The 26771-nt window shown below is 32.4% G+C and overlaps 1 protein-coding gene across 4 annotated transcripts in view; it reads right to left on the bottom strand.

The window, feature by feature from the left end:
* POT1 (protection of telomeres 1) overlaps nucleotides 1-26771 on the bottom strand; it is a 122006-nt gene that overhangs the window by 35049 nt on the left and 60186 nt on the right. For 3 of the 4 annotated variants that reach the window (XM_077122703.1, XM_077122791.1, XM_077122946.1), the window contains exons 4-5: nucleotides 9436-9566; nucleotides 1681-1971 (exon numbers count right to left, since the gene is read on the bottom strand). In XM_077122703.1, coding sequence (XP_076978818.1) covers nucleotides 1681-1971; nucleotides 9436-9566 — 422 coding nt within the window. Of the gene's footprint in view, nucleotides 1-1680; nucleotides 1972-9435; nucleotides 9567-11888; nucleotides 12003-26771 lie in introns of those variants that run through there. The other variant, XM_077122867.1, reaches the window with a different exon arrangement.

A 26771-nucleotide genomic window follows, 5' to 3' on the forward strand; every position in this document is an offset into this window, starting at 1 on the left:
AGGATGGTTTAGCTAATTGTTTAGGATTCTTCATATCTTATGAATGCTGACTTTTCTCTTTCTTTAAAAAGAGTTAAATTTTTCATTTGTTTTTCTTACCTTATTGAACTTCCTGAACAATACTATACAACTAGGAACATAGTGGGTATTTTTGTCTTTTCCTGGCATTAGACTCCACCTTTTTACCGCTAAATATTTTGCTTGCTTGGCATAATACAGATATGGCTTTACCAGGTTAAAGAAGCATACTTTTTGTTTTGCTAAACATTTTTATATCCATGGAGATGATGACATAATTTTTATGCTTTCACCCACTAATGTCATGACTCAATATAAACTCAATACAGATATGACATTATTGAATTTTAAAAATAAATCATAAACATATGGATTAAAAATAAATAATAGGGGGAACAAATGTTAAAATAAATTTAGTAGATTGAAATGCTAGTGATCAATGAAAGGGAGAGGTAAGGGGTATGGTATGTATGAATTTTTTTTGTTTTCTTTTTATTTCTTTTTCCGAATTGATGCAAATGTTCTAAGAAATGATCATGATGATGAATATACAACTATGTGATGGAAAAAAAAGGAATGTTCGTATTGTATGTCGATTGGTTTTAGTAATTAAAATTTTAAAAAAGATTTGAAAAGAATACTCTCAAAAAAAAAGAATGTATGTGCTTGTATGCTGTATAAATAAAATTTTTTTTAAATGTAAAAAAAATAAAAAATAAAAAAATAAATCATGCTATTATAGTATATAATTATATTAACATATTATTGGATTCTGTTTGATCATTTTTGATCAAGAATTTTTCTGGTTTCTAAATTTATAAATGAAACTGAATGTTGTGCTCTTGCTTTGCATCATATTACTCTGCTTTTGATATAATTTAGCTTAAAAGCGCTCACTTTCACTATCTGGGGTTACAAATACTTCAGTAGATAATCCTTCAAAAATTAAAAAAAAAAAGAAAAAGTAATTTAATTTATATATTTACATTTAACTGCTTAAGAGATGGCTGTAACATTTCATGTTTAAATTCCACATACAAATATATCAGATATATCCCCATATCATTCCTAATTTATAAAATTAATTGAGATAAACATTTTTAGCCTTTGAATTAATCTATTTTATTACTTTCTTTAATCACTGACCATCTTTAAGAATTTATTTATACCTTACTGTTAGAAAACAGGTACACTCATACATGGCTATAAAGGGCAACTTAAGCAAGAGCTATCAAATTTTCAAATGCACATAGCCCTTGACTTTGCAATTTAATTTGTAACGATTTCATCTTCACAGATCTGAGTACACATGTTAAAGGACAATATATTTAAGTAAATCACCTAAATAGTGGTTTAGGATAGAACAAAAATTAAAATAAGCCATGCAATATAGCCACATGATGAAATAAAAGCAACAATAAAAAAGAATGAGAGAAGCTTACTGGTGGTGATGTGGTAAGATCTTCATGACAGAGTAGAATGAAAAAGGCAACTGCAAAGCATTGTATATATGTATCATGTATAAAAAAGAGAAAAAGGAATATGCATTTGTTTATGTACTAAAATTTGTTTGAAAACGTATTCATGAAACTAACTTCAGTAGCTACATATTTTGTAGACAATGATGCTAACTTATAATATCAAGTATTTAAAAACATCCACCTTTAGAAGAAATGATGCTCCATCTACTTCTGCTTTGCCCAAGAGCTGGCAAGTCAGGTCAAAATACTGCATTGGCTGAACATCACACAATTTTAGTAATGCTGAAGAAGGTGAAATATGATTAGATGCCCAAACACGTAAGGCTTCTACTCTTTTGTGGTCCTCACTTGTGAAGTTAAAATACTTGCTTGATGTACGAGGTATAATAGGGGCTCCCAAAGTTCCCTCAAATGTCAGAGAAGCAAAGCCAGGGGTGGTGATACCTTGAGTCTCCTTTTTATATACCTGAATCTAAGAAAATAAGAAAGTAGACACCAAAACAGGAAAAAGCATAGAGGTTACTCATATAGAACCCAGGAAGAGAAGAAACTTGAGCAATTATAATATACTGTCTAATACACTAATGAAGGAAGTAATTCTTTAATATTTAGCTCCATTTAGCATTTGAGATTATAATTTCAACTACACAATACCAAGATCCTCAGGCAAAATGTAAACTGTAAAACATTATGCAAATCTCTGACAGACCTGGAGCAGTTAATGTCGGCTGTAAGGTTTCTACTAGAGATGTAAGATAAAAAGCTCTGCATATTTTCTGTCTGTCTGATTGTGGCAGCCAAGATTGAATGAGGGAATACAGGAAATTCTAAAAACATGGGGAAGGGGAAATAATCTTTGTAATTCAGATATAAACTATAAACAGTAAATGGAAAAAAAATCATACAAAATATATTTACATTTTAAAAGACTTATGTGGCACCCTCCATGATCCTATCAAGTTTGCATTCTTAAATCTTATTTATTATTTTTAATTAAGGTATAATTTACCCCCCCCCTCAAAAAAGGTTAATAGACGAGGTACCTATGAGTGTTATTGGGAAACCTAGACCCCTGAAATATGAAAGTCTGAACTGGATAAAATGCAGCTGAGGCGAAAGTTTATCTGACAGAGAAAGCTGGGATATGCCATTAGGATTTTTGCTTTCTAATTTTTGAAGCACAGTTATTAAATATATGCACATTTATGATTGTCATATTTTCTTCATGAACAACTCTTTTGTCCTTATGAAATGCCTCTTTTAATATCTCTTAAAATACTCTCTCTGACTCAGAATCAAGGGATTGAGAAAAACCCTAGAATGAGCTGAGACTCAGCATCAAGGGATTGAGAAAACCTTCTCGACCAAAAGGGGAAGAGTGAAATGAGACAAAGTTTCAATGGCTGAGAGATTCCAAACAGTCGAGAGGTTATCCTGGAGGTTATTCTTATGCATCAAGTAGATATCATCTTGCTATTCAAGATGTAATGGAGAGGCTGGAGGGAACTGCCTGAAAATGTAGAGCTGTGTTCCAGTAGACATGTTTCTTGAGGATGATTGAATAATGATACAGCTGTCACAATGTGACTGTGTGATTGTGAAAACCTTGTGTCTGATGCTCCTTTTATCTACCTTGTCAACAAAGGAGAAGAACATATGGAATAAAAATAAATAATAGGGGGAACAAATGCTAAAATAAATTTAGTTTAAATGTTAGTGATCAATGAAAGCAAAGGGTAAGGGGTATGGTAGATATAATCTTTTTTTTTTTTTTCTTTCCTGTGTTCATTTTATTTCTTTTTCTATTGTCTTTTTATTTCTTTTTCTGAATTAAAGCAAATGTTCTAAGAAATGATGAATATGCAAAAAAAAATACTCTGTATAGTTACTTCATTTTCCTTATGTTTACTATTTCCTTGGTATATCTTATCCACAGTTTTCTACAGAATTTGTTTGTGTCTTCATACTTAGAGTGCATGGCTTGTAGGTAGCATATATTTGGTTTCTGCATTTTTATTTAGCCTGACAATTCCTTCCTTATAATTGGAGAGTTTTATCCATTTACATTTAATGTAACTATCAAAATAAATTTACTCATTTATTTACATTTGTTGTGCTTTCCACCATTTCCTAAAGATCTAGCTTTAAGTTGATAGCACTATCCTTTTGCCTGAATATCATCCTTTAGCATTTCTTATAGTGCAGATAAGCTGGCCATGGATTCACATAATTTTTGTTTATCCACACATCTTTACTCTCATTTTTAAAAGATTTTTGCTGAATATAAAATGCTGGAAGGATTTTTGGTTCTATCACCATTTTTAAAACACCATTGCTTTGTTATTTGAGTGTCATTGTTTTCAACAAGTAATCAAAGATGACTTAATTATTGTTCCCCTGTACAGAATGTCATTTCTTCTCAAGTTGATTTCAAGGCTTTTCCTTTATCTCTGGCTTTCAATGGTTTCACCATTCTTTGTGTGCCCTGCAGGGAGTACACTGCATTTCTTTATCTCCCCGACACTGCTTTTCATCAAAATCCTGGGCCCTGATTTCTATATTTTTTCTTCTCATTCACATTCTCATCTCCTGGGTCTCAAATTATACCATAATCTGCAATTTGCAATTATACAGGTCCTTGAGACTCTATTTTCCTCTAATCTTTGTTCTTCAGATTAGAAGACTTCTATTGATACTGTTTTCAAGTTCATTTGACAAATGAAATCTGCTTTCAAGTTCATTTGACAAATGAATTTTCATTTCATTTGCAATTAATTTCAGTTATTGAAAACTAATATTTGGGCCATCGTGGGGTTCGTTTGAAGCATTTTGTGGTTTTTTTGACTATGGGCCACATTTTTCTATCTTTCCATGTTAGTTTCATCTTTATTTCTTTTCTTATTTATAGAATTCTGTAGATGATATACTGGAAAGACTGACTTTTGTTACTTTCTTTGATGAACACTGATTTTTTGTTTTTGTAGGCAATTTAGTGACTCAGATTCAGGAAGACCTGGTTTTATACTTTGTTGGGATGAATCTATGGAAAGTCTGTGGTATTTCCCAAATACCTTCTTCCTTTTTAGGACTCACCTTGCAAACTCTATTTTTCCTGTACAAATTGTTTTAGGCTTTGATAGAACACTTCTAAAGTAGGCTTTATTCTAGGATTTGCCCCTTTTCCTAAGGCAAGGTCTTTGTGTTGACTCAGCTGGAAGGCCAAGTTTGTTTAAAGAGGTATTACCAAATCCATTTATCTCTCTCTAGGCTGGACCTCAAGCTACCCACTGTTAAACCTGTAGTATCTATTCCAATCATACAGCAGATCTTGTAATCCTTAAATAGTTTTGCCATGACCATGGGCAGCTCAGATTTCAGCCAATAATTCATTGGGAATCCTCTTTTCCCTTAAAGACTATTGGATGTTGTGATGATCTGAAGCTGTATGCACCCCAAAAAGACCATGCCTTAAAGCTAAACCATTCCTATGGGTGTAAACCTGTTGTGGGTAGGACCTTTTGATTAAGTTATTTCAGTTGATGCATGCTGCAGGGGGTCTTAATCTTCTTACTGCAGTCCTTTATAAGAGATGAAATACAGAGAAACTGACAGAGAAGCCAGAGAGGCTGAGTGAGAAACAGAAACAGAGAGAAATAAAAGAAACAGAGAGGTGGCCACTGAAGCCAGAAGTTAGAAGCAACAAAACCCAGGAGAGAAGGACCAGCAGATACCACTATGTGACAGTGGAGTCCTGGATAGCCACCAGCCTTTTTCAGGAAGAAGGTATCATAATATGGGTGCCTTGATTTGGACATTTTCACGACCTCAGTGCTGTACATTGCATTTGTTATATTGCATTTCAGCAACTTAAGCAAACTAAACAGATCTCATCCTCTGTATAGCTCTCCTCTCTGGAGAGAGAGCTTCAGCTTCAGCTGCAATGAAGTCTAATCTCAGTCTCCTCAGTTTAGCAGGACCACCACGCTCTGCTTACACATCAGTCTGCTGTTTTGTGGCTAGAAAATTGTCCCTAAGCAGAGTTGTGATGGTTATGGGGTCATCTTATCTTATAAGTTTCTCTTCTTTCTGGGATCATAGCTGCTGGTTATCCAATGCCTGAAGATAGGTGCTTCATCTACTTTGTCCATTTTTATGACATTTACAGAAGGTAGGCTCGTCTAGCACCAGTTTCTTTCTCAAAGGCAGAAACTGAAGTTCATTCTGAGGACTCTATTTGTTCCACAATTGATTGATTAACTTGTTTTACTCATTTAACTCAAGTTTAAATGGATTGTTTGTTGGGTTTACTGCTTTTCTTTTATATTTTAGGTTTACTTAAATATGTAAATATTTCTTGCACTCATTTTTGAATGATAGAGTTCATGTTCATTAGTCTATTTCGTTTACCCAAAGCCTGTTTCTGCTGATCATCAGGGTAAATTAGAACAATCTTCCAGCTTAGGTGTGTTGGTAACTTGTTTTCAAATCCAATGTATCCAAAAGTCCTCTTTGCTCTTCAATCAAAATGTACCTTAATTTATCTACTTCTATTTCTATCACCTCCCTAGTTTGAGTCATCCTTATCTCATAACTATAAAATTGAAACAACCTCACAACTGATCTCACAGCTTTCATGTTTGTCCTTCAACAATCTATTCATTGCCCATATAATTGTCAGAATGCTTTTGTCAAACTATAAATCAAGTCATTTCCACTTTCACATTTAAAACCCTCTAATAACTGCCCAAATGTGCCCAAAATAAAATCTAAACAACTTTTCTACTATAACGTGGTATATGAGCTGGTCCCTATCTTCCTCTCCAATTTCATCTTCTGACTAGGATCATCCATACTGGCCTTATTTCTGTTCATCCAGTCCCATGCCATTCATATTTCAGGATATTAGATCTTATAGCTCCATCTGCCTGGAAAACATTTTCCCTCAAATCTGTATACAGCTTCTCTTTCTCATTATTCAGGTCTAATTCTAATGTCTCCTCATCGGAAAGGCCTTTCCTGATTCTGTTTTATTTTCTTCATAGCCGTTAACACTATCTGAACTTATCTTGACTTGCATATCCATGTATATATCATCTGTTTCTCAGTATTAAATGCAAGCCAGCACAAAATAGGCATTCAACAAATAATGGCTGAAAAATTAGAGGCCTTGATTCCTGTTTTATTTATATTTTTGTTGTGAACCATGATCTTGAAACTGCAATGAGCAGAATAAAAACAAGAAAAATAGTTATAAACACTGATAACTACAAAAGATGTCTGCATTTTCAATTGTCTTGCCCAGTGAAAGAAAATTTTCAGAAGTATTCAAACAAGGAGGTTGGACAATCAGAAAGATAATGGATCTTACCACTGGAGATAGATAACTTGACTCTTCCCATCCCAAATATAAGGATTAGTGAGAAGGTAAAATAAATTATAAGGGTAGCAGGTAGAAGAAAAAGCATTGATCACTAATAATAGTAAATGCATTAGGATTAAGCCAAACAAAAATACCTTACTTTCCTTTTTAAAAAACATTAAGAAGCTAGCAGTTTGGAGAAATTCATTTGATTGCTCCTGATTTCAAAATCAAATGCTTCTCAAAATATCCCTATACTTAATGTACTTGAGGAAAAAAAAACAACACAAAATCCACCAAAGAACTCTTTTTTGGTATTAACTATTAATCAATACTTTTTAAATTTAGTTAAATAACTTGTCATGAGCCCACCAAATATCACTATTCCATTACTCTAAATTTCTAAATGAGCTAAAATAGCAGGATTGGCTTTAGTAATTCTTGCATTTACATTAAATTAAACAACTTACTAATTATTGAATGGGAAAACCAGACTTTATGGATATGCACATAAAAAAAGCTAAAAAGAGATCTGCCTTTAAGTGGGATGTAGGATATCACCCACAGCAAGTCAATGCTCTTGGTACATTAACTAGAAAAAAAGATACACTATAAAACTAGTATTTTTCAAGCAACAAAAATTGAAAAGAATGTTTTAAACACAGACTAAGGAACATTCCACCTGTCAGTCTGTATTAAAAGAATACCTAAAAGGAGTTGTTCAGGCAGAAGGAAATAAATCCCCCCTGGAAACATGGAACTACAGGCAAATTTCCAGACTAAAGACGGAAAACGTGAGCTATGGAAATGAATACTGACTGAACAAAACAATTATATAGTCTTACTGAGTTCAAAGTTAATATGTAGAACTAAAATACATGACAGCCAAAACAAAAAAGATGGGGTGGAAATAAATATAATTTAAAGGTATCAAGGACTTAGCAGCAGTAAGGAAGTCCTAACAGTAGCATTTGTACTGGACTGTAATAAATCAAGAATACATACAGTAATCTCTAAAATAACCAACAAAAAATACTAAAAGGGTGGGCCACGGTAGCTCAGCAGGCAGAGTTCTTGTCTGCCATGTGGAAGACTCGGATTCAATTTCCGATGCCTGCCCATGCATAAAAATAAAATAAAATAAAAGATGTATAGCTAAGAATTTAACAGAAGAAAAGCAAGAATATAATAAACATACTTAGTTAATTCAAAATTAGTAAAAAAAGAAAAAGAAAGGAATAGAAAATGGATGGGACAAATAGAAAACAAGTAATAATATGATAAATACAAGCACAAATATATCAATAATTATATTAACAGTAACTAGACTAAATATCCCAAGGAAAGAATCTGCTTTTCAGATTGTATGAGAAGAACAAAAAACAGCTAGTTGCTTATATGAGTTATACTCCAAACAAAAAGGCACAGAAAAATGAAAGTGAAAGAACTGGAAAAGGTGTAAAATGGAAACACTAACCAAAAGAAAGCTGGTATAGCTCCACTAATCAAAGTACATTTAAAAGCAAGAAGAACTACTAGAAATTTTAAAAAGGAAACATTTCATAATGAAAAAGGAATTCATGGAACAGGAAAAAAATCATAATCCTAAATCTAGGTTACAGCCTCAAAATACATAATACATAAAATAATATAAATAAATAAACCTAAACACACTTAATACTGACTCAAACTATGAAGTATAATCAACAGAACTGAAAGTAGAAATAGACAAATTCTCCATCATATAAAACATCTTTTCCAAAAGATAATTGGTCTGAAAATGCAATTAACAAATGCGACCTAATTGATTTCTATAGAGCACAGCATACATATGACATACACAGCATACAAGACTTATATTTTTTCAAGTGCTCATTTATGAGCATCACATTATCTGTGAGGGACAGATAAACTTAAGCATTAGAATAAAAAGATAACCAAGTTAATGGAGGGGTTTACATGGAAACTATGTACAGCAACAAGGGTAACAATTTTGCAGGAAACAACCTCTTTTGTGTTAAGTTCTAAAATTCTTACGTAAAAAAACCCACACACATACTATTTAATAGCTTTACCTTCATATTAATGGTTTCCTTTCACTTGTTTATTTAACTGTTAGCATAATTTTAAAAGTACCTGTTCCATTTTAACACATTCCTCACACATGAAGATCATTGTACTTTGATTTTATATTTGATAATGTCTCAATACTTTCACTGCACTCAAATACAATAAACAAGGAAGAATAATTTCCCAATCTTCTTATACTTTTTATAAAAACAAAGATTCTTTATCAAACTTTACAGAGAACATTTTTAAAGCATCAATCTCTCTTTAGAAGTGAGACTGGAACTATTCTGCATCATGGCAAATAATACATTTCTGGGAAAGGGAGGATAGGCAGCTAGTTCCAAATGAAGAGATTTCCCATTACAAAGTCAGATATTAATGACATTTCTTATCTACTGAAACAGTTAATGTGATATTTCAACAAAGCAACACAGAATTAGTAATAGCTTTAGTTAACAACACAGAGCTCTTCAAACAAATACAAGTTCTAGACTGCACGAATTCTACCTTCAGCCTGTGAAAACGAACAATATCTCCATTTTTATAAATTATTGGAAGGGCTTCATAATTTCCACTAAAAAGCAGGCAGGTTAACTTCACATTTGTCTCGTCCACAATTGTTACAACTGAGCAATAATCTGGAAAACACAAAATTATTTTGAATTTAGTATTATCTGACTTTTAGTATTTCAAAGTCATTTGACAAAATAAGAATATACCGTATTCAAAACACCAAATGAACTTTATGCTTCCCTTTAATTAAGCTTTCTAAGAAGAATATAAAAATGTAGAGACATTCTCTTGGCTCTCAATATGCAGTGACAAATTATATCACAAAATTCCATGAACATGAATTTCAGAAGTTTAGTAAAACATTTAAAAAAATCCTACCAAACATAAATTGTCTAGGAAAGTAATAACTCTTCACTACTTCAAAGTTTAGAAATCATGAAACAAATTTATTCAATTAAAAAATATATAATTTATAAGAGAAGCATAACTAAATGTTAAAACAAAAGACTAGAAGATATTTGCAGCAAATGTGATGAAGAGTCAATATCTGTACTGCATAAAGAACCCATGAAAACTGGTTACAAATCCTAGGACTGCACCGTAAATGTGCAATACAAATGAACAAATAATTCAAAGAAAACTATAAAATAAGAATCCAAAAAGGAAAAGGCTAACTCTTGTCATTTATCTATAAACTATTATAGATTAAAATAAAAGATAAATATTTTATACAAATGGTAACTTCAAACACTGGTAGCAGTAGTAAAACATCATATTCACTTCCTATCCTTCCTAGTATCTTACAGTAATGATGGGATAGACAAAACAGAACAAATCTGAAACAGTAAAGATAAGAAGAGGAGAGAAAAATATCAATATATTTCAGGAAGATGGGAAAGAAAATGGTTAAGAGACAAAATGAACAGAAAAGGCCCTAATCCAGCAGATACTATGAAATGGCTATAGGGAGGATGGACACCATTATGATTAAGGATAGGCATGAAAAGTAGGGCTAAAATCAGAGGATTAATTAAAAGTTTGCACACAGGACAACTGTTTCCCTGAACACCAAATCTGACTCCCATTCCTGACAAGATCAGGCAGATCTTATTATTTAACACCACCTAATCCCTGAGCACAGGTTCTTTTTCCAAGGAAACTGAAATAATTAACTGAGAAGAAGTAAGGCTTCTAATGTGGCTGTTAGCACCCAGAATAAATCTGTTCTCATACTACTATTAAGGGTCCTACAGCCTGACAGCCAGTTTTCTTCTCATCCTCCTGAGATTGACACCTTTGAATCAATATTACTAACAAGTAATTTTAGTCCCTATGAGATTTCTCATTCAAAGAGGAGGGCATGTTAGAAAAACAAATTACTTTCAAAGCAAAGGATATAAATGTCTAGTAACTATAATAAACAACACTTTTTTGACAGCAAACAATTATCAGATATAAAAGGAGGAAAAATGGAAAAAACAGAGGAGGGAAAGAGAAAAGGAATATGGGAGAGAGGGCAAAAATTAGGGGAAGAAAAAAGGGAGGGGGAGAAAAAGGAAACTAGACTTGGTAGGAGGAAGAGAAAATAATTCATGGAACACAAAAAGGCTTAAAAATAAAAAAATCTTAATTAGTACTTCCAGAAAAACAAATATCCTCACCCTTTGACATACTAGAGTTTCTGAGTTCCAGTTTTTGAGTCTTTTCTTTTTTTTTTTTTGGAAAGTCTAACTATTTGTAAGGAGTGCTATTTCAGGATGTTTTTTCTCTCTTAGAGGTCTTCCAAAAATTAGAGTAATTTTACTTATTAAAATACATATTATTTGCAATTACTCTATGGGTCTATTGCACTCTTCTGTAAATCTAAGATACATTATGCTATTTTAATAATCTTATTTTTCCACTATCTTGAAAAAATTTTCTATTTCATTATCCTACTAATTAATTAAGCATCAATTATTCCTGATAGCTAAGACTAAATAAGAAAATGGAAAAATGAGGGACTTGCCTAGATGACACAAGAGTGAAATAAATCAATATTTTATTGTATTCAGTTTTGTTACTATGTTGTTTAAAGATTTTTGTCACCTTTCAAGAAGGTATAAAATTAGTTTGGAGACACTGCCTTTGGAATTTCTTCTTTAGCTTTAAATAAACACAGTTAAGAATTCAGAATTTTAAAATTTTCACCTATAGTCACAGAGAAGAAAGTTCACTGAAGAAGTAATTTCACCATTAAGTGAATCAGAAGACAAATGCAGAGATACACAGAACTCTAGATTCTAATGATAATGATAAAATTATCATGTGACCTGTCAGACTATGAGCCTTCAGATGACATCCTAAATGAAGTCTCTCAAACTCGAGATGTTGCACAAAAAATGTTTCTAGGGACAGAAAGAAAATGATATTCAAATCCATTAAGCCTTCAACAGAAAGGTATTTACTATGCAGTATTCTGTGAAAGAACATTGACCATCCATTCTGCTAAGATTGACCATCCATTCTGATGGGAGTCTTTCATCTTCTGTGACATTTATGCACCAAATTTACATATGCTTCATGGAAACAAGCTAAAGGCACATGTGTTATTACGTAAGTGATTGAAGGAAGAGTTAATATAAAAAATCATTGGATTAATCATTTGAAACGATGTTTATAAATCTAAAATTAAAATGATGTGCAACTGTGGAGCAAGAACATCTGAACTCTCTTCAAAACATTTGTGAACCATCAAAAAGTTTTCAAAAGAATTTTGATGATCGAAGTGCAAGAAGAACCAGAAATTATGCTAAGCTAGAATTATGTCTTCAAAACCAGAAAATATGGAATTATGGAGTAAAATTTTGGGCTTGCTACATTTAAAAATTTTTAATAAAGTTGGTCTTTACTATTATTTCCCTTATTCTTACATTTTTTAAATATTTGAAAAAATGTCTCAATTTTTTTCAAAAAAGCTATTGGTCCTATATAGCAAAAGATCATGGTGACTTTTTTTTTTTTTAGTGTGCTGAGAAGAATATAAGGACAGATGTTATAAGGCTGAGGAAATCATTCAGAACTTAAAGCAAAAAGACAAGAAAGAATATAGAGGAGAAAAAAAAATGAGTGAGAGAGGACTCAGAAGAGACAGGCTTTGTGGACTCTGCTTTCTGAAAAAGATTCTGTTCCAGGACACCAGGGCATAGTGCTGCCTACTTGCCCAGGATAAGCTTACCTCCTTACTTACTTAGTTTGGTTCAAAACTCAGAGAGTCAAACATTTATACAGTTCCATTAAATACATACATATATTGTATATGTAAAATTTTTGGAACATATATATTATAGGGTATTAATATGGCAAGAATATGGCATCTTTCTGCACTCTTGTACTTACATACTTTTGTGGGAGAGTCAACAGCAAGTGACACTTTCAAGGAACCAAAGGCAAAAGAAAAGTCAAACAAAGATATTCTACCATCTCTTCCTACTCTATCTAGATCTTTGTAGATCTATCTAGATCTAGATCTTTTAAATTCTATAATCCAGGCTAAAGTGTAAGAACCAAAGAGCAGCCAATATCTATCTCATCTGTAATATTCCCAAAACCAATCTGAACAGCACAAAAGCTGACCAAGGGAAGCCCCAAAGGTAAACCGCCCAAGAATAGAGGAGGAAAATTAACCAGAACTGAATGGCACAAACTCCTCAGATTAAAAGGGACCACTGAATTCAAACAAAATGAATGACCACAAGAATAGTGGATAAGTGAAATCAGAAAACAGCATCCATTAAGAAAAGAACAATAAAACTTCTACAGAAAATAACACTAATCATCTGGGTTACGACAGAAAAATGGACTAGAATCAGACTTCTCTATCAACATGATTAGGGAAACTACAAGACGATGAAACAAATGGTTTCAAAATTGTGGGTAATGATAATTTTGATCCTAGGATTTCACAAAACTTGACAAACTATCAATGAAGTATAAAGAAAAAGATTAAGGACATTTTCAAACGGAGTAAATCTGAAAATTTATTTCTCTACAATCTCTTTCTTAAGCACTTTCCAACAAAACAATGGGAAAAATCATGAGCTAAAATTGTGGAGTCAAGAAAATAATAACAGAATTCCTACACAGAAAGCAGGCCTAAAAACACTCACTCCAGATTACAGCAGGAGTAAGGAGGGAGCAGAGAACAAAGAAGGGCCTCTAGTAAAAAAAAAAAAGTAAATACAAATAACTATACATATACAACTATATATCTAGATAAATGTGAGAATATGGTGAAAGTACATTAGTCTTTCATTATTAATAACAGCAACCAAAAGGAAAAGTCATTAGAAACTCTAGAAAATATAAAAAGCTGTATGTAAATATTTTGGTCCAAATATGAAACAAACTAAACTGTATTCCCTCCAGTAACAAATGAAAGCTACTGTTGGTCCATATCCTTAGCAGTATTTGGTGTCAGTGTTTTGGATTTCAGCCATTTTAATAGGTGCAGTGGCACCGTTGTTTTCCATTTCTAATTCCTTAATGACATATGACTGAGCATCTTTTTGTATGCTAATTTTCCATATAGATATCTTCTTTCGTGAACTGTTGTTGGATCTTTTGTCCATTTTTAAAATTTTTGTTGCGTTTTAAGAGTTCATTACATATTGTGAATGCCAAGTTCTTTATTAGGTATGTATTTTATAAATATGTTCTCCAGGTCTGTGATTCGCCTTTTCATTCTTTTAATAATTATGTCTTTCATAGAATACAAGTTTCTAAATTTTTAATACACTCCAACAACTTAGTATTTTTTATTTCATGGATTGTGTTTTTGATGTTTTATCGAAAAAGTCATTGCCAAAACCAAAGTCACCGACATTTTCTTTTATATTGTCTTCTAGAAATTTTATAGTTTTGCATTATACATTTAGGTTAATTATTTATTTTGAATTATTATTTCATTTTTGAAAGATATAAGGTCTGTGTTTAAATTCTTTTTAGGGATTTGACTATCCAATTGCTCTGGCACCATTTGTTGAAGACTACTGTTTCTCTACCGAAAGACTTTCCTTTCTGTCAAATATCAATTGACTGTAAATGTGTAGGTGTATTTCTGAGCCCCCATTTCTATTTGTCTATTCTCTAGTAAATACAAATATACATATACAACTATATATTTAGATATATATATAGTTGGGCAAACTAATTACACTGTTTTGATCACTGAGGCTTTATAGTAAGTCTTGCAGGTGGGTAGTATTGGTTCTCTGACTGTTCATCTTATTTTTTTTTGTAACAGCACCTGATATGCTGATTCTAAAGTTTATATGAACAAAGGGCCAAGAATATCTAAGATATACTCAAAGAAGAATGCAATGGTACATTATACTGTTAGATAACAAGACAATAAAAATCTAAAGAAATCAGGACATTGTACTAACTTTACTTTTCTCTTGTACATTACTTTTCTCTTGTATTTATTATTCAACATATGAAAGCTAAATCCTGCTCTGTACAAAAAGTTTTACAGAAAATAAATTCCACCATATATAATATAGGAATTGCTATTCCACACTGCGTGTCATTAAGTTATACAACATCTAACAAGCACCTTCTAACAGAGGAACTTTTTTAATAGCTTAGTTTTCTCCAAACACTGTATTTACCAGTGACATTACAGCTGGATTTATAAGCATACAGACAGTATCATCACTTGAACTTGCTTCTGCTCTATGAAATGCCTCTATAGTTCTGGTCCCTTTTTTTTCCAGCAAGAGTAACAACAACAGAACAATTATGAAGTGAAACTCGTGACTGGCTTGCCAAAAGAACACTATACTTTGAATAAAACAAAAATGCCTTGAAGGTTTTAAGTTTCTTAAAATTTCATGACCCCACAAAAAACAAGGGCAAAGAGATCACTGGTTTAACAAAACTGAATTCAGATACATATCAGACCTCCTCTTTTTACATTTTTTCTTCTTGGGAGTATCTCAAAATTGCATAAACTGAAGATTCATTTGTAATAGGGAAGAAGATATTAAAGAAATTTGTAAAAATGTGAGATAACACTACTTTTTCTGTTTTGGAAACTGTAGTTATTCTTCATAAAAATGTTACTTATGTTAACACGTAAGGGATTTATTATCATTTTATATTAATTACTAATATTAAACATTTTCATGTTAAAAATTAAGTTTTAATTTCTCATATGTTAAATATCTATAACTATGACACAGGTATAAACACAAGATCTTTGGGTTCTCAATAAGTCTTAAGAGTATAAATAGCTTTAGAAGCACTGATTCAGGGTTTCACAGTATTATACTTTATAAAAGTGAAAATTCATAAACCATCACTCTTTTATGGACATCTCTAAACCTGAAACTGTTGAGCTGTGTTCCAGGAGCCTTGATTCTTGACGATGACTATATAAAGATACAACTTTTACAATGTGACTGTATGATTGTGAAAACCTCATGTCTGTTGCTCCTTTTATGTAAGATATAGACAGACAAGTAAAAATACATGGCTAAAGAATAAATAAGAGGACGGACAAAGGGTAAAACACATTGGGTGGATGGAAATACTAGTGGTCAGTCAGAGGGAGGGGTAAGGGGTGTGCTATCTAAGAGTTTGCTTTTTTTTTTCTTTTTATTTCTTTTTCTGGAGTGATGCAAATGTTCTAAAAAATGATTATGGTGATCAATACACAACTATATGATGATATTGTGAGCCACTGATTATACAGCATGTATGGAATGTATGTGTGTGAAGATTTATTAATAAAAATATTTAAAAAAACATAATAACTTTGCCCTCTAATAACTTAGGTAGACTATAAATATAAATGTTGAACTTGGTATATCCATCCCCATTGTCATTTTCTATTATACACCCTTTCCAATGGGCATTTCAAAGGCAATTACCTCAAAGTTTAGGCTTCCACATACATTAAACTGCTTCACCTTATTTGAGAAACTATAGCAATGTACAATAGAAATATTTGGTGGGGGACTGAGAGAAGGGAGCACATAAATTGTACCCAGAAAGAAATATTGCATACACAAAAGATATAATAAAAAATTATAAAATCCCCCTCCACATCATTCCTCAGATGTTTCCTTATTATTCTGCTTTGACAGCTCTAATTTTTGACTACTGTCCTATTATGGAATTATTTTTCATACCTTCAAGGTGACTTCTCTTCATTTCAAATTACAAAGAGCAGTTAGAATAGCACTCTTGAAACATTTCCAGCTTGTCATTATTCTTATAAAAGAACATCTAGAGATACCACATTGTCTACGGATATTTCTATTGTTAAAAAATGCTAATATGTAAATATATACATATGGCATATTGAAAACACATACATATGGCATATTACAGAACTATCAAATAAAGAACTACTTCTTCAACATCAAAGAATATCAAAACATCATTAAAATATATTTTAAATCATTTGACTTGAAGTTTATTTGTTAGCATATTAGATTTAACTTTGAAGTATTTTCTTTGCAGGCATGTAAGTACACACCCATACACACAATCCTATTCTATTGAGCTGTAGGCTCAGATTCACTTAAGATAGCAATAGTCTTCAAAATATAATCTAATGCTACAAAGCAAGCATAACTACACAACAGGATGTTTCAGAATCTCCCAAGGTTATCTATAAAATAATAAGGAGTTTCAAATTAAAATACCATTTTGACATAATCCCTTTTTGCATTTAAACAGAAGTTACAAAATATATTGGCAATATAAGAAACAAAAATTCAGATAAAATAAACACGATAGCATGAAAGAAATCTGTCTAATAATCCGCTCTCAAGAACAGTAAACAGCAAATCAAAATGAAATATTAAACAGCTTTCAGATTCTCTCGATTAGCATTAGATATATGCGGAAACCAAGGTTTGCATTTTAACAAATACTAACAAGGCAAAGTTAGTATTTAGCAATGAAATGCTAAAATTGGTTTTATTTAATTGCTCCAAAGAAGTGCTCTACCCGCAAATAACAAAACAAAATTCTTCAATAATGACTTCACAAAACTGTAAAAATATTTATTTTCTCTATGAATTATTTTTAATTCATTTAAACGAAGAGGGGAAAAAAATCTGTAAAATTACAGAAAACTTAAGACTTCCTATTTTAATGGTCAATCTATATACACAGTTAAAGGGTAACTTAATATCCACCTTGATAGTGAACACTGGCTGGGAAAGAGTAAAAAGAACTTTAATAAATTAACATTCGTACTTTACCTAAGTAGTACATAATCCCTAAAAAAAAAAAAAAATATATATATATATATATATATATATATATATACATAAAAATATGCTGTATGGCAGGGTCACATTTCATTCTTTTTTTCCATGTGAGTATCCTATTACTGCAGCACCATTTGTTGAATTTTTGTTTGTTTTTTCTTTCTTTTGCTTGCTTGCTTGTTTTTGGGAACCGAACCCAGATCTCCTACAGGTGAGAATTCTACTTCTGAAGTACCCTTGCACCCCCTAAAAATACATATTTAAATTGCTAATAAAGTATTGATTTTACTTCAATGTTTTAGTAATATTTCATATTTAAACTTTTGACAGTACATTTATTTTAACACATTGGTTAATACTTCACATAGCTTGATATAAGTCTGGAAAAGATAACAAATGGAAAAATTAAACCCTCTATTCTGCAATCTTGGGCAATTCACCTAATTTCCTCAGTATGATTAAGTGCAAATTGCCTTAGAGTTTTATTACAAGGGAAAGCTGTTAGTTCATCTAAGTAAAGTCTTTAATCAAAGAAGCATGCGTGCATAAATTACATAATCACAAAATTCTTCCATGAAAGTTGCTTCAGCTCCTTTTTATTATTACAAACACTTGTTTTTTTCAAACAAACTAGTATTTCAGCAACACGTATTTGTATAAAAGTGTATTACTGAAACACTTGAATAAGAACTATAAAGGCAAATCTTTGAATCAAGGCAACATAGTCTTTAAAAAAAAAACAAGAAACTTACTATACAACACACAAAATAATAGCAAGAGAAACATGAAACAAAAAAAATTTAACATCATTACTTATTCTAGATATGCAGGAGATGAAATTCAAATTCAGCTGCAAAATGGAAAAATAGTGATGTGTGTATTGCAATGGAATAGTATGTATAATACTGACAATGTTCTAATTCTCAAATTGGGAATTAAGTATATTAGAAAAAAATTTATTATTCCTTAGGCTATAAATATACATTTTATACCCTCATACCTATTTCACAAAAAATACATTAAAATATGACTGTGCTAAATCCAAAATATGACTTAATAAAAATTTATATATGAATATAATCTTAAGGTAAAATAGTACTAGAAGGCTTGAAAATTCCTCCCTACAATTCTTGTTCAACAACCCTCCCCTCTACTACTCTCCCAAGAGAGATGTACCATCTGTAAGACTTCTTTTCTTGTAAAATTGCTTGTTTTCCTGGGGAAAATAATTGACTCACTTTCTGGTTGTTATCATTACTTCATTCTAAATTCTTCAAAACAAAATAGTAAATCTCTTCTCAGTATCTTCAAACAGATATTCAATTAATATTTTTTTTAAAACATCTTTCCCTGAATTCCCCATGCTCTTGCTCATATATGACTGCGCTACACTGCATGGCTGTCCCTCTCAATTTTCTTTTACCCGTCACCTTTGGCATCCCTTCAAATTTTCCTTGTTATTGATGCTCTGATTCATAAATCCCATGGGATCTTCCTTTCTTTGGTGATGCATATCCCAAAGTACTTTCTAAGAACAGGTTCGAGGCTGGTACATGTTTTCAAATATGCATATCTGTAAATGCTTATTCTAGCCTCAAACTTGAATAACTGTATAGAATTCTATCATGGATACCATTTTTCTTCAGAATTTAGTTTTCCCTTATTGTCCTAGCCTTTAGTATGACTACTACAAAAGAATCATGCCAAGAGGCAAGAGAAAACTTTTTGGGGTAAAGGTGATATTTAAGATATGTATGCATTTGTAAAAACTGAAATGTATATCAATAAAATCTGCACATCTCATTGTTACACGCGTATAACAAAAACAGTATAAGCAAATATTGAATTCTAGTTGATGATATACAGGCTAAAGTATTAAGCATGTACTGTATAGATATCTGCAATTTCCTTTAAATGAATCAAAAAATAAGATGGATGAGCAGATAAATGGTTACACATATGATACAGCAAATACAGTAAGGTGGTAGGAATTAGTAGGTGGACATGAGGATTTCCTGTAAAATTCCTTCAACAACGTTGCATGATTTAATTTTTTCATAATAAAATGTTGTGGATAAAAATTCCTAGTTTGTAATATGGGGACTCTTTTTTTCCTTCTCAAAACTTTAAGAGAATTTCTGTGTAAGCTCCAAAGATACAATATTTCACAAAGGTACCTTGGCATACAACTTTTTCATTATGTGTGCTATTCATCAAATGGGCTCTATTAATTTAGACACTTGGATCCTATAATCCAAGCAAATTTTTCTTGAGTGGCTATATTATTTGTTTAATAATTTCCTCACCTTCATTTTCCCTATTCTTTTGTTCTGGAATTCCTGTTATTGAGAAGTTGGATCTCAACGGATTCTCTAATTTAAAAAAAGAAATTTCATTTTTCCATTTCCCATGTCTTCTGCCTTTTCATTCTTCTTTCAATGAGAATTTCCCAACACTAATATTTGTTTTATTTTTCATTTCTACTACTTTAAAAAAAATCCACAAGATTTTTATTAATCCTGGAAATTTATTTAGGGATTATTATTAATTTCTGTGCTTATTTCATAGATGGATGACTCCAAAGATAAAAAATACAGGTTTGGGGCTTTTTAAAATATTTTTTTAAGTTGTTAAAAACAGGTTTGGAGTTTCAAAAAACATTTTGAGTTGTTTTTATTTAGAGACTTTAGGAAAGTGTTTTCTTCTATCAACACATATCCTTGCTCTGAGTGCCTTTTCATGTGCTTGTTTTGGTTTCTGTCCTTCATATAAGACACTTTCCTCAAACTGCTGAGCTTAAGGGCCACAAAGTTTCTTTTTGAAGAAATGAAAATATTTTTTAATTGACTGTGATGGTTGTACAAATATTGAATATATAAAAGCCTTCGGATTGTAAACTTAAATGGATGAATTACTTGGTATGTTAATTATATCTAAATAAAAGTGTTTAAAAAAAATAAAAGGGGAGTGATCACCCAATAAGGTGAAGGAAAAGCTGCATGCAGTTTGGGTGTCTGGCAGGTCCACAGCGCTATAAATCAGCTGATCAGCTGAGCCCCAACATCATCAGCTCCCCAGTCCTCCAGCAGAGACCCACTGGTGGCTGCTCCTGGTGGAGCAGCACTTCTGCTGAGCTCACAGACCTCGAATTGCTTCGGCCAGGAGGGGTGGGGCTGAGGGAGGAGGATACTCCAGCACACCACCTATTGTCCAACTAAGGCTAGGAGTTCACCCTGGGTCTGCTGTGTGGTAGTCAGTTATTCTGCCACTGGAGTACACATGCACCTGGACCTGCCTTATTTTAGACCCTTAAGTTGAACTGTATCCCCTACATGAAATCTGGACCTTGATTTGGCACAGAATAATCAACAAAGTGCAAAAGGAAACATTCAGCAAAAACTAAGTAAATACAAAATTTTAAAAAGTGAAGAAAACCAACATGCATAATAACCATATTAAGATAATTAAATGCCTTAAACACAAAAGAAAATTCAAAGTGCATGAAGATCCAAGCAGAAACAGCCCAGCCAAACAACCAAATCAAAATTCCAGAGGGGACCCAGAATATGGAAGAACCACTCAAAGATACTTATAAAGTAATAAAGGAGATCAGGAAGACACTAGAGGAGCCTAAAGAAGAATGTGGGAAGTTAATTAGAAAAATGGCAGATCTCACAGAAGTTAAAGATACAGCAGACCCAATAAAAAATATACCAGAGACACACGATAGCAGATTCAAAGAAGCAGAAGGAAGAATCAGTGAGCTAGAAGAGAGAACAACAGAACTAGAGAACACAAAAGAACAAATGGCAAGAAATATGGAAAATATGTAACTGGATCTTATGGAAATGATGGACAAGAGGTGCAAAAATATAAGAATTATTTATGTCCCAGAAGGAAAAGAGAAGAGTAAAGGGTTCAGAGAAAACTTCCCAACCCTTATAAAAGACAAATATGCACATCAAAAGGCCCAGTGAACTCCAGATAGAATAAATCCAAACACACCCACTCTAAGACACATACCAATCAGACTGTCAGGTGTTAAAGAGAAACAGAAAGTCCTGAAAGCAGCACAAGAAAAGCATTCTATTACATACAAGGGAAAACACATAAGACTGACTTCTGACTACTCAACAGGCACCATGGAAGCAAGAAGCATGATATTTTAAAAATCCTGAATGAGAAAGGCTTTCAACCAAGAATTCTTTATCCAGCTAAGTTATCCTTCAAAATTGAGGGGGAGATTAAAATCCTCAAAGATAAAGAAAGAATGAGAGAACTACTCAACAAGAGATCAGCCCTACATGAAATACTAAAGACAGCCCTGTTAGCTGATAAAAAAAGATAGGAGAGGGAGGTCTGGAAGAAGGCACAGAATTGAAGAATATGAGTAACGTAATTTACAGGAAAAGAGAGAAACAAGGAAAACAATATACAGATCTTACAAATAAAAACTAAAGGACAAGATGGTAGAATCAGGAACTGTTTTTACAGTAATTACTTTGAATGTTAATGGACTAAACTCACCAATTTAAAGATACAGACTGACAGGATGGATCAAAAAACATAATCCATCTACATGTTGTTTACAAGAGACGTATCTTAGACTCAAGCACACAGACTGAAAGTGAAAGGATGGAAAAAGATCTTCTATGCAAGCTATAACCAAAAGTAAGAGAAACTATACTAATATCAGACAAATAGACTTTAATTGTAAAGGCATCATAAGAGACAAAGACATATTAACAACATATTAACAAAAGGGACAATTCAGCAGGAAGAAAGAACAATCATAAATGTGTTGTTTCCAATCAAGGAGCTCCAAATACATGAGTCACATACTGGAAAAACTAAAGGGAGCTAAAGCCATAACAGTAATAGTGGGAGACTTCAAAATACCACTTTCTGCTATAGATAGAACAACCACACAGAGCATCAACAAGGAAAAAGAGAACCTAAACAATAAGATAAATTAATTAGATCTAATAGACATATATAGATCATTACATCCCCAAAAAACAGGATACACATTCTTCTCTAGTGCACATGGAAAGTTCTCTATGATAGATCATATACTGGGACATAAACTGAGTCTCTATAAATTTAACAAGATTGAAATTATTCAAAGCACTTTCTCTGATCACAACGGAATAAAGCTAGAAATTAATAATCACTAAAGAAACAGAGTTTTCACAAATATATGGAGATTAAACAACTCACTCTTAAATAATCAGTGGGTGAAGGAAGAATTTGCTAGAGAAATCAGTAAACATTTGGAGATGAATGATAATGAGAATACAACATATCAAAACTTATGGGATGTGGAAAGGCAGTGCTGAGATGGAAGTTTATTGCCCTAAATGCCTATATTCAAAAACAAGAATGAGTAAAACTTGAGGATTTAACTGCTCACCTGGAGAATTTAGAGAAAGAACAGCAAATTAACCCCAAAGCAAATAAAAGAAGAGAAAGAATAAAGACGAAAGCCGAGATGAACAAACTGGAGAACAATAAAACAACAGACAGAATTAACAAAACTAAGAGTTGGTTATTTAAGAAAATTGACAAAACTGATGGTTCCTTAGCTAGATTAACAAAGAAAATAAGAGAGTGGATACAAATGAATAAAATCAGAAATGAGAGGGGGGTTTTACCACAGATCATGAAGAAATTTTAAAAAATCATAAAAGAATATTATGAACAACTATATGCAACAAACTAGATAACTTAGATGAAATGGACAAATTCCTACAAACACATGAATTGCCCATACTGCCTCGAGAAGATAGAAGATCTCAACAAACCAATTACTAGTAAAGAGATCCAATCAATCATCACAAATCTTCCCACAAAAAAAGGCCAGGACCTGATGGCTCACAGAATTTCATCAAACTTTTCAAAAAGAACTGACACCAGTTCTGGTCAAACTCTTCCAAAAAACCTGAAGAAAAAGGAACGCTACCTAACTCATTTTATGATGCTAACATCACTCAAATACCAAAATCGGATAAATACGATACAAGAAAAGAAAACTACAGACCAATCTCCCTAATAAACATAGATACGAAAATTCTTAACAAAATACTAGCAAATTGTATCCAGTGCCACGTTAAAAGAATTATCAAGTGGGATCAAGTGGGATTCATACCAGGAATGCAAGGGTAGGTCAAAATAAGAAAATCAATTAATGTAATATAGCACATTTACAAATTGAAAGGGGAAAATCACATGATAATATTGCGAGATGCTGAAAAATCATTCAACAAAATTCAGCATCCTTTCCTAATAAAAATACTTCAAAAGTTAGACATCAAAGGAAATCTTATCAGCATCATAAAGGGCATATATGAAAAACCCATAGCCAGCATCATACTTAATGGTGAGAAATTGAAAGCATTCCCCTTGAGATCGGGGATGAGATAGGGATGCCTACTGTCACCACTATTATTCAACACTGTGTTAGAAGTACTAGCTGGAGCAATTAGACAGGAGAAAGAAATAAAAGGCATTCAAATAGGAAGGGAAGAAGTAAAACTTACATTATTTGCAGATGATATGATCCTATACTCAGAAAACCCTGAGAAATCTACAGTAAACCTACTTGAGCTAATAAACAAATTCAGCAAAGTGGCAGGATACAAGATTAATGTACAAATATCAGTAATGTTTCTATACACAGTCAATGAGCTATTTGAGGTGACGACTAAGGAAAAAATTACATTCAAAATAGCAACCAAAAGAATTAGGTATCTAGGAATAAGCCTAACCAGGGATGTCAAGGACTTATACACAGAAAATCATAAAAAATTGCTAAAAGAAATAAAAAATGACCTAAATAGATGGAAAGATACTCCATGCTCATGGAAAGGAAGGTTGAATATCGTCAAGATGTCAATCCTACCCAAACTGATCTACAGATTCAGTGCAATACCAATAAAAATCCCAACAACTTACTCTGAAGACTGGTGTCAAATTTATATGGGAGGGAAAGAGACCTCGAATAGTTAGATATCCTAAAAAATAAGAGCAAACTGGGAGGTCTATCACCTTCTGATTTTAAAGCTTACTATAAAGCCACAGTGGTCAGAACAGCATAGTACTAGAACAAAGACAGCAGGACTGACCAGTGGAATAGAATCGACAGTGCAGCGATTGACTACCAAATTCATGGACATTTGATCTTTGGTAAGGCCCCCAAATCCACTGAATTGGGACAGAATAGGCTTTTCAATAAATGGGCATAGGAGAACTGGATTTCAATAGTCAAATAATGAAAGAGGACCCCTACCTTACACCCTATAGAGAAATTAATTCAAAATGGATCAAAGACCTAAATGTTAAGAGCCAGCACCATAAAACTTCTTGAAAAAAAATTAGGAAAACATCTTTAAGAGCTAGTAGTAGGAGGTAGCTTCTTAAACTTTACACGTAAAGCACAAGCTGTGAAAGAAAAAAAATAGACAAATGGGAACTCCTTAAGATCAAGAGCTTCTGTGCCTCAAAGGACTTTGTTAGAAAGGTGAAGAGGCAGCACATACAATGGGAGAAAATACTTGGAAACCACATGTTGGAGAAAGCCCTGATATCCAGTGTACATAAAGAAATTATACAGCTCACCAACAAAAGAATAAACAACCTAATTACAAAATGGGCAGAGGAAATGAATAGGCAGTTTGTGAAGAGCAAATACAGATGGCTAAAAAGCACATGAAGAGTTGCTCATCATCACTGGCTACAAGGGAAATGCAAATTAAGACGACAATGAGATATCACTTCACACCTATAAGAATGGCTGCTATTAAACAAATAGAAAACTATAAATGTTGGAGAGGATGTGGAGAAATCAGAACACTTATTCACTGTTGGTGGAAATGTAAAATGATTCAGCCACTGGGGAAATCAGTTTGGCAATTCCTCAGAAAACTAAATATTAAATTGCCCTATGACCCAGTAATACCAATACTCAGTATATACCCAGAAGAGTTGAGGGCAGAGATATGAACAGACATTTGCACAAGGATGTTCACAGTGCCATGATACACAATTGCCAAGAGATGGAAACAATCCAGGTGCCCATCAGCAGATGAGTGGATAAACAAAATATGGTATATACATACAATGAAATATTACGCAGCATTTAGAAAAAATGATGTTCTGAAACACATGACAATGTGGGTGAACCTTGAGAACATAATGCTGCGTGAAATAAGTCAGACACAAAAGGACAGATACTGTATGATTCGATTATTATGACTCTGATAACGCAGCCAGTGTTCTGGAGCAGCTATAAGGAAAAATCCGAGTTGAGGGCATGGTAGCCAATGACAAACTCTGGGAACTGTTCTGTAGCTACTTATTGAAGCGTGCTTTGAAAATTATTGCTTTTCTTTCTTTCTTTTCTTTGTATACATATTTTATATTTTGCAGCTAAAAAACAGGTTAAAAAAAAACTATAGGCAGTTATAGTAATATTAGATAAAATAAATGCCTGAAACCAAAAATTTGAAAATATAGTAACATAGCTCACTACGATAGCAAAGCTGGTATTTGTAATAACTTTTTACTTGATATTTTGAGAATGCACACAGTTTTGATAGTTAATCAAATGGTATTTTTATGGGTTTTTGTTTTCTTTTTATTTATTTTTGTTTTTATTTCTTCTTTTAATTTTGTTTTATTAATCAAATGGTATTTAAGAAACTTCAATATTTAGAATTCAAGTAACTCTGAAATCTGTATTTATACATTTTTCCCTCCTTATTTTAATTTTAAATTGGTTTCTGAAACATATTGTACAAACAGGCTTCACAATAATTTACTTAGATTTTTTTTTTTAACATGCCTATGGATAAGCTAACTAAGATATCCATTTTAGGTGGATAAGATTTCTATATGTTAATTGTAAAAATATTTGCACCTTCATATTTTCCTGAAACCAGGAAAATATTTAGTAACATAGGTCGTTACTATAGCAATGCCTTTATTTGTAAGAACTTTCTATTTGATATTTTGAGAACATTCACAGTTTTGCAGCTGATCAAATGGTACCTAAGTTAGTGTTTA

Source organism: Tamandua tetradactyla, chromosome 1 (assembly GCF_023851605.1).
Source record: "Tamandua tetradactyla isolate mTamTet1 chromosome 1, mTamTet1.pri, whole genome shotgun sequence".
NCBI lineage: Eukaryota > Metazoa > Chordata > Mammalia > Pilosa > Myrmecophagidae > Tamandua > Tamandua tetradactyla.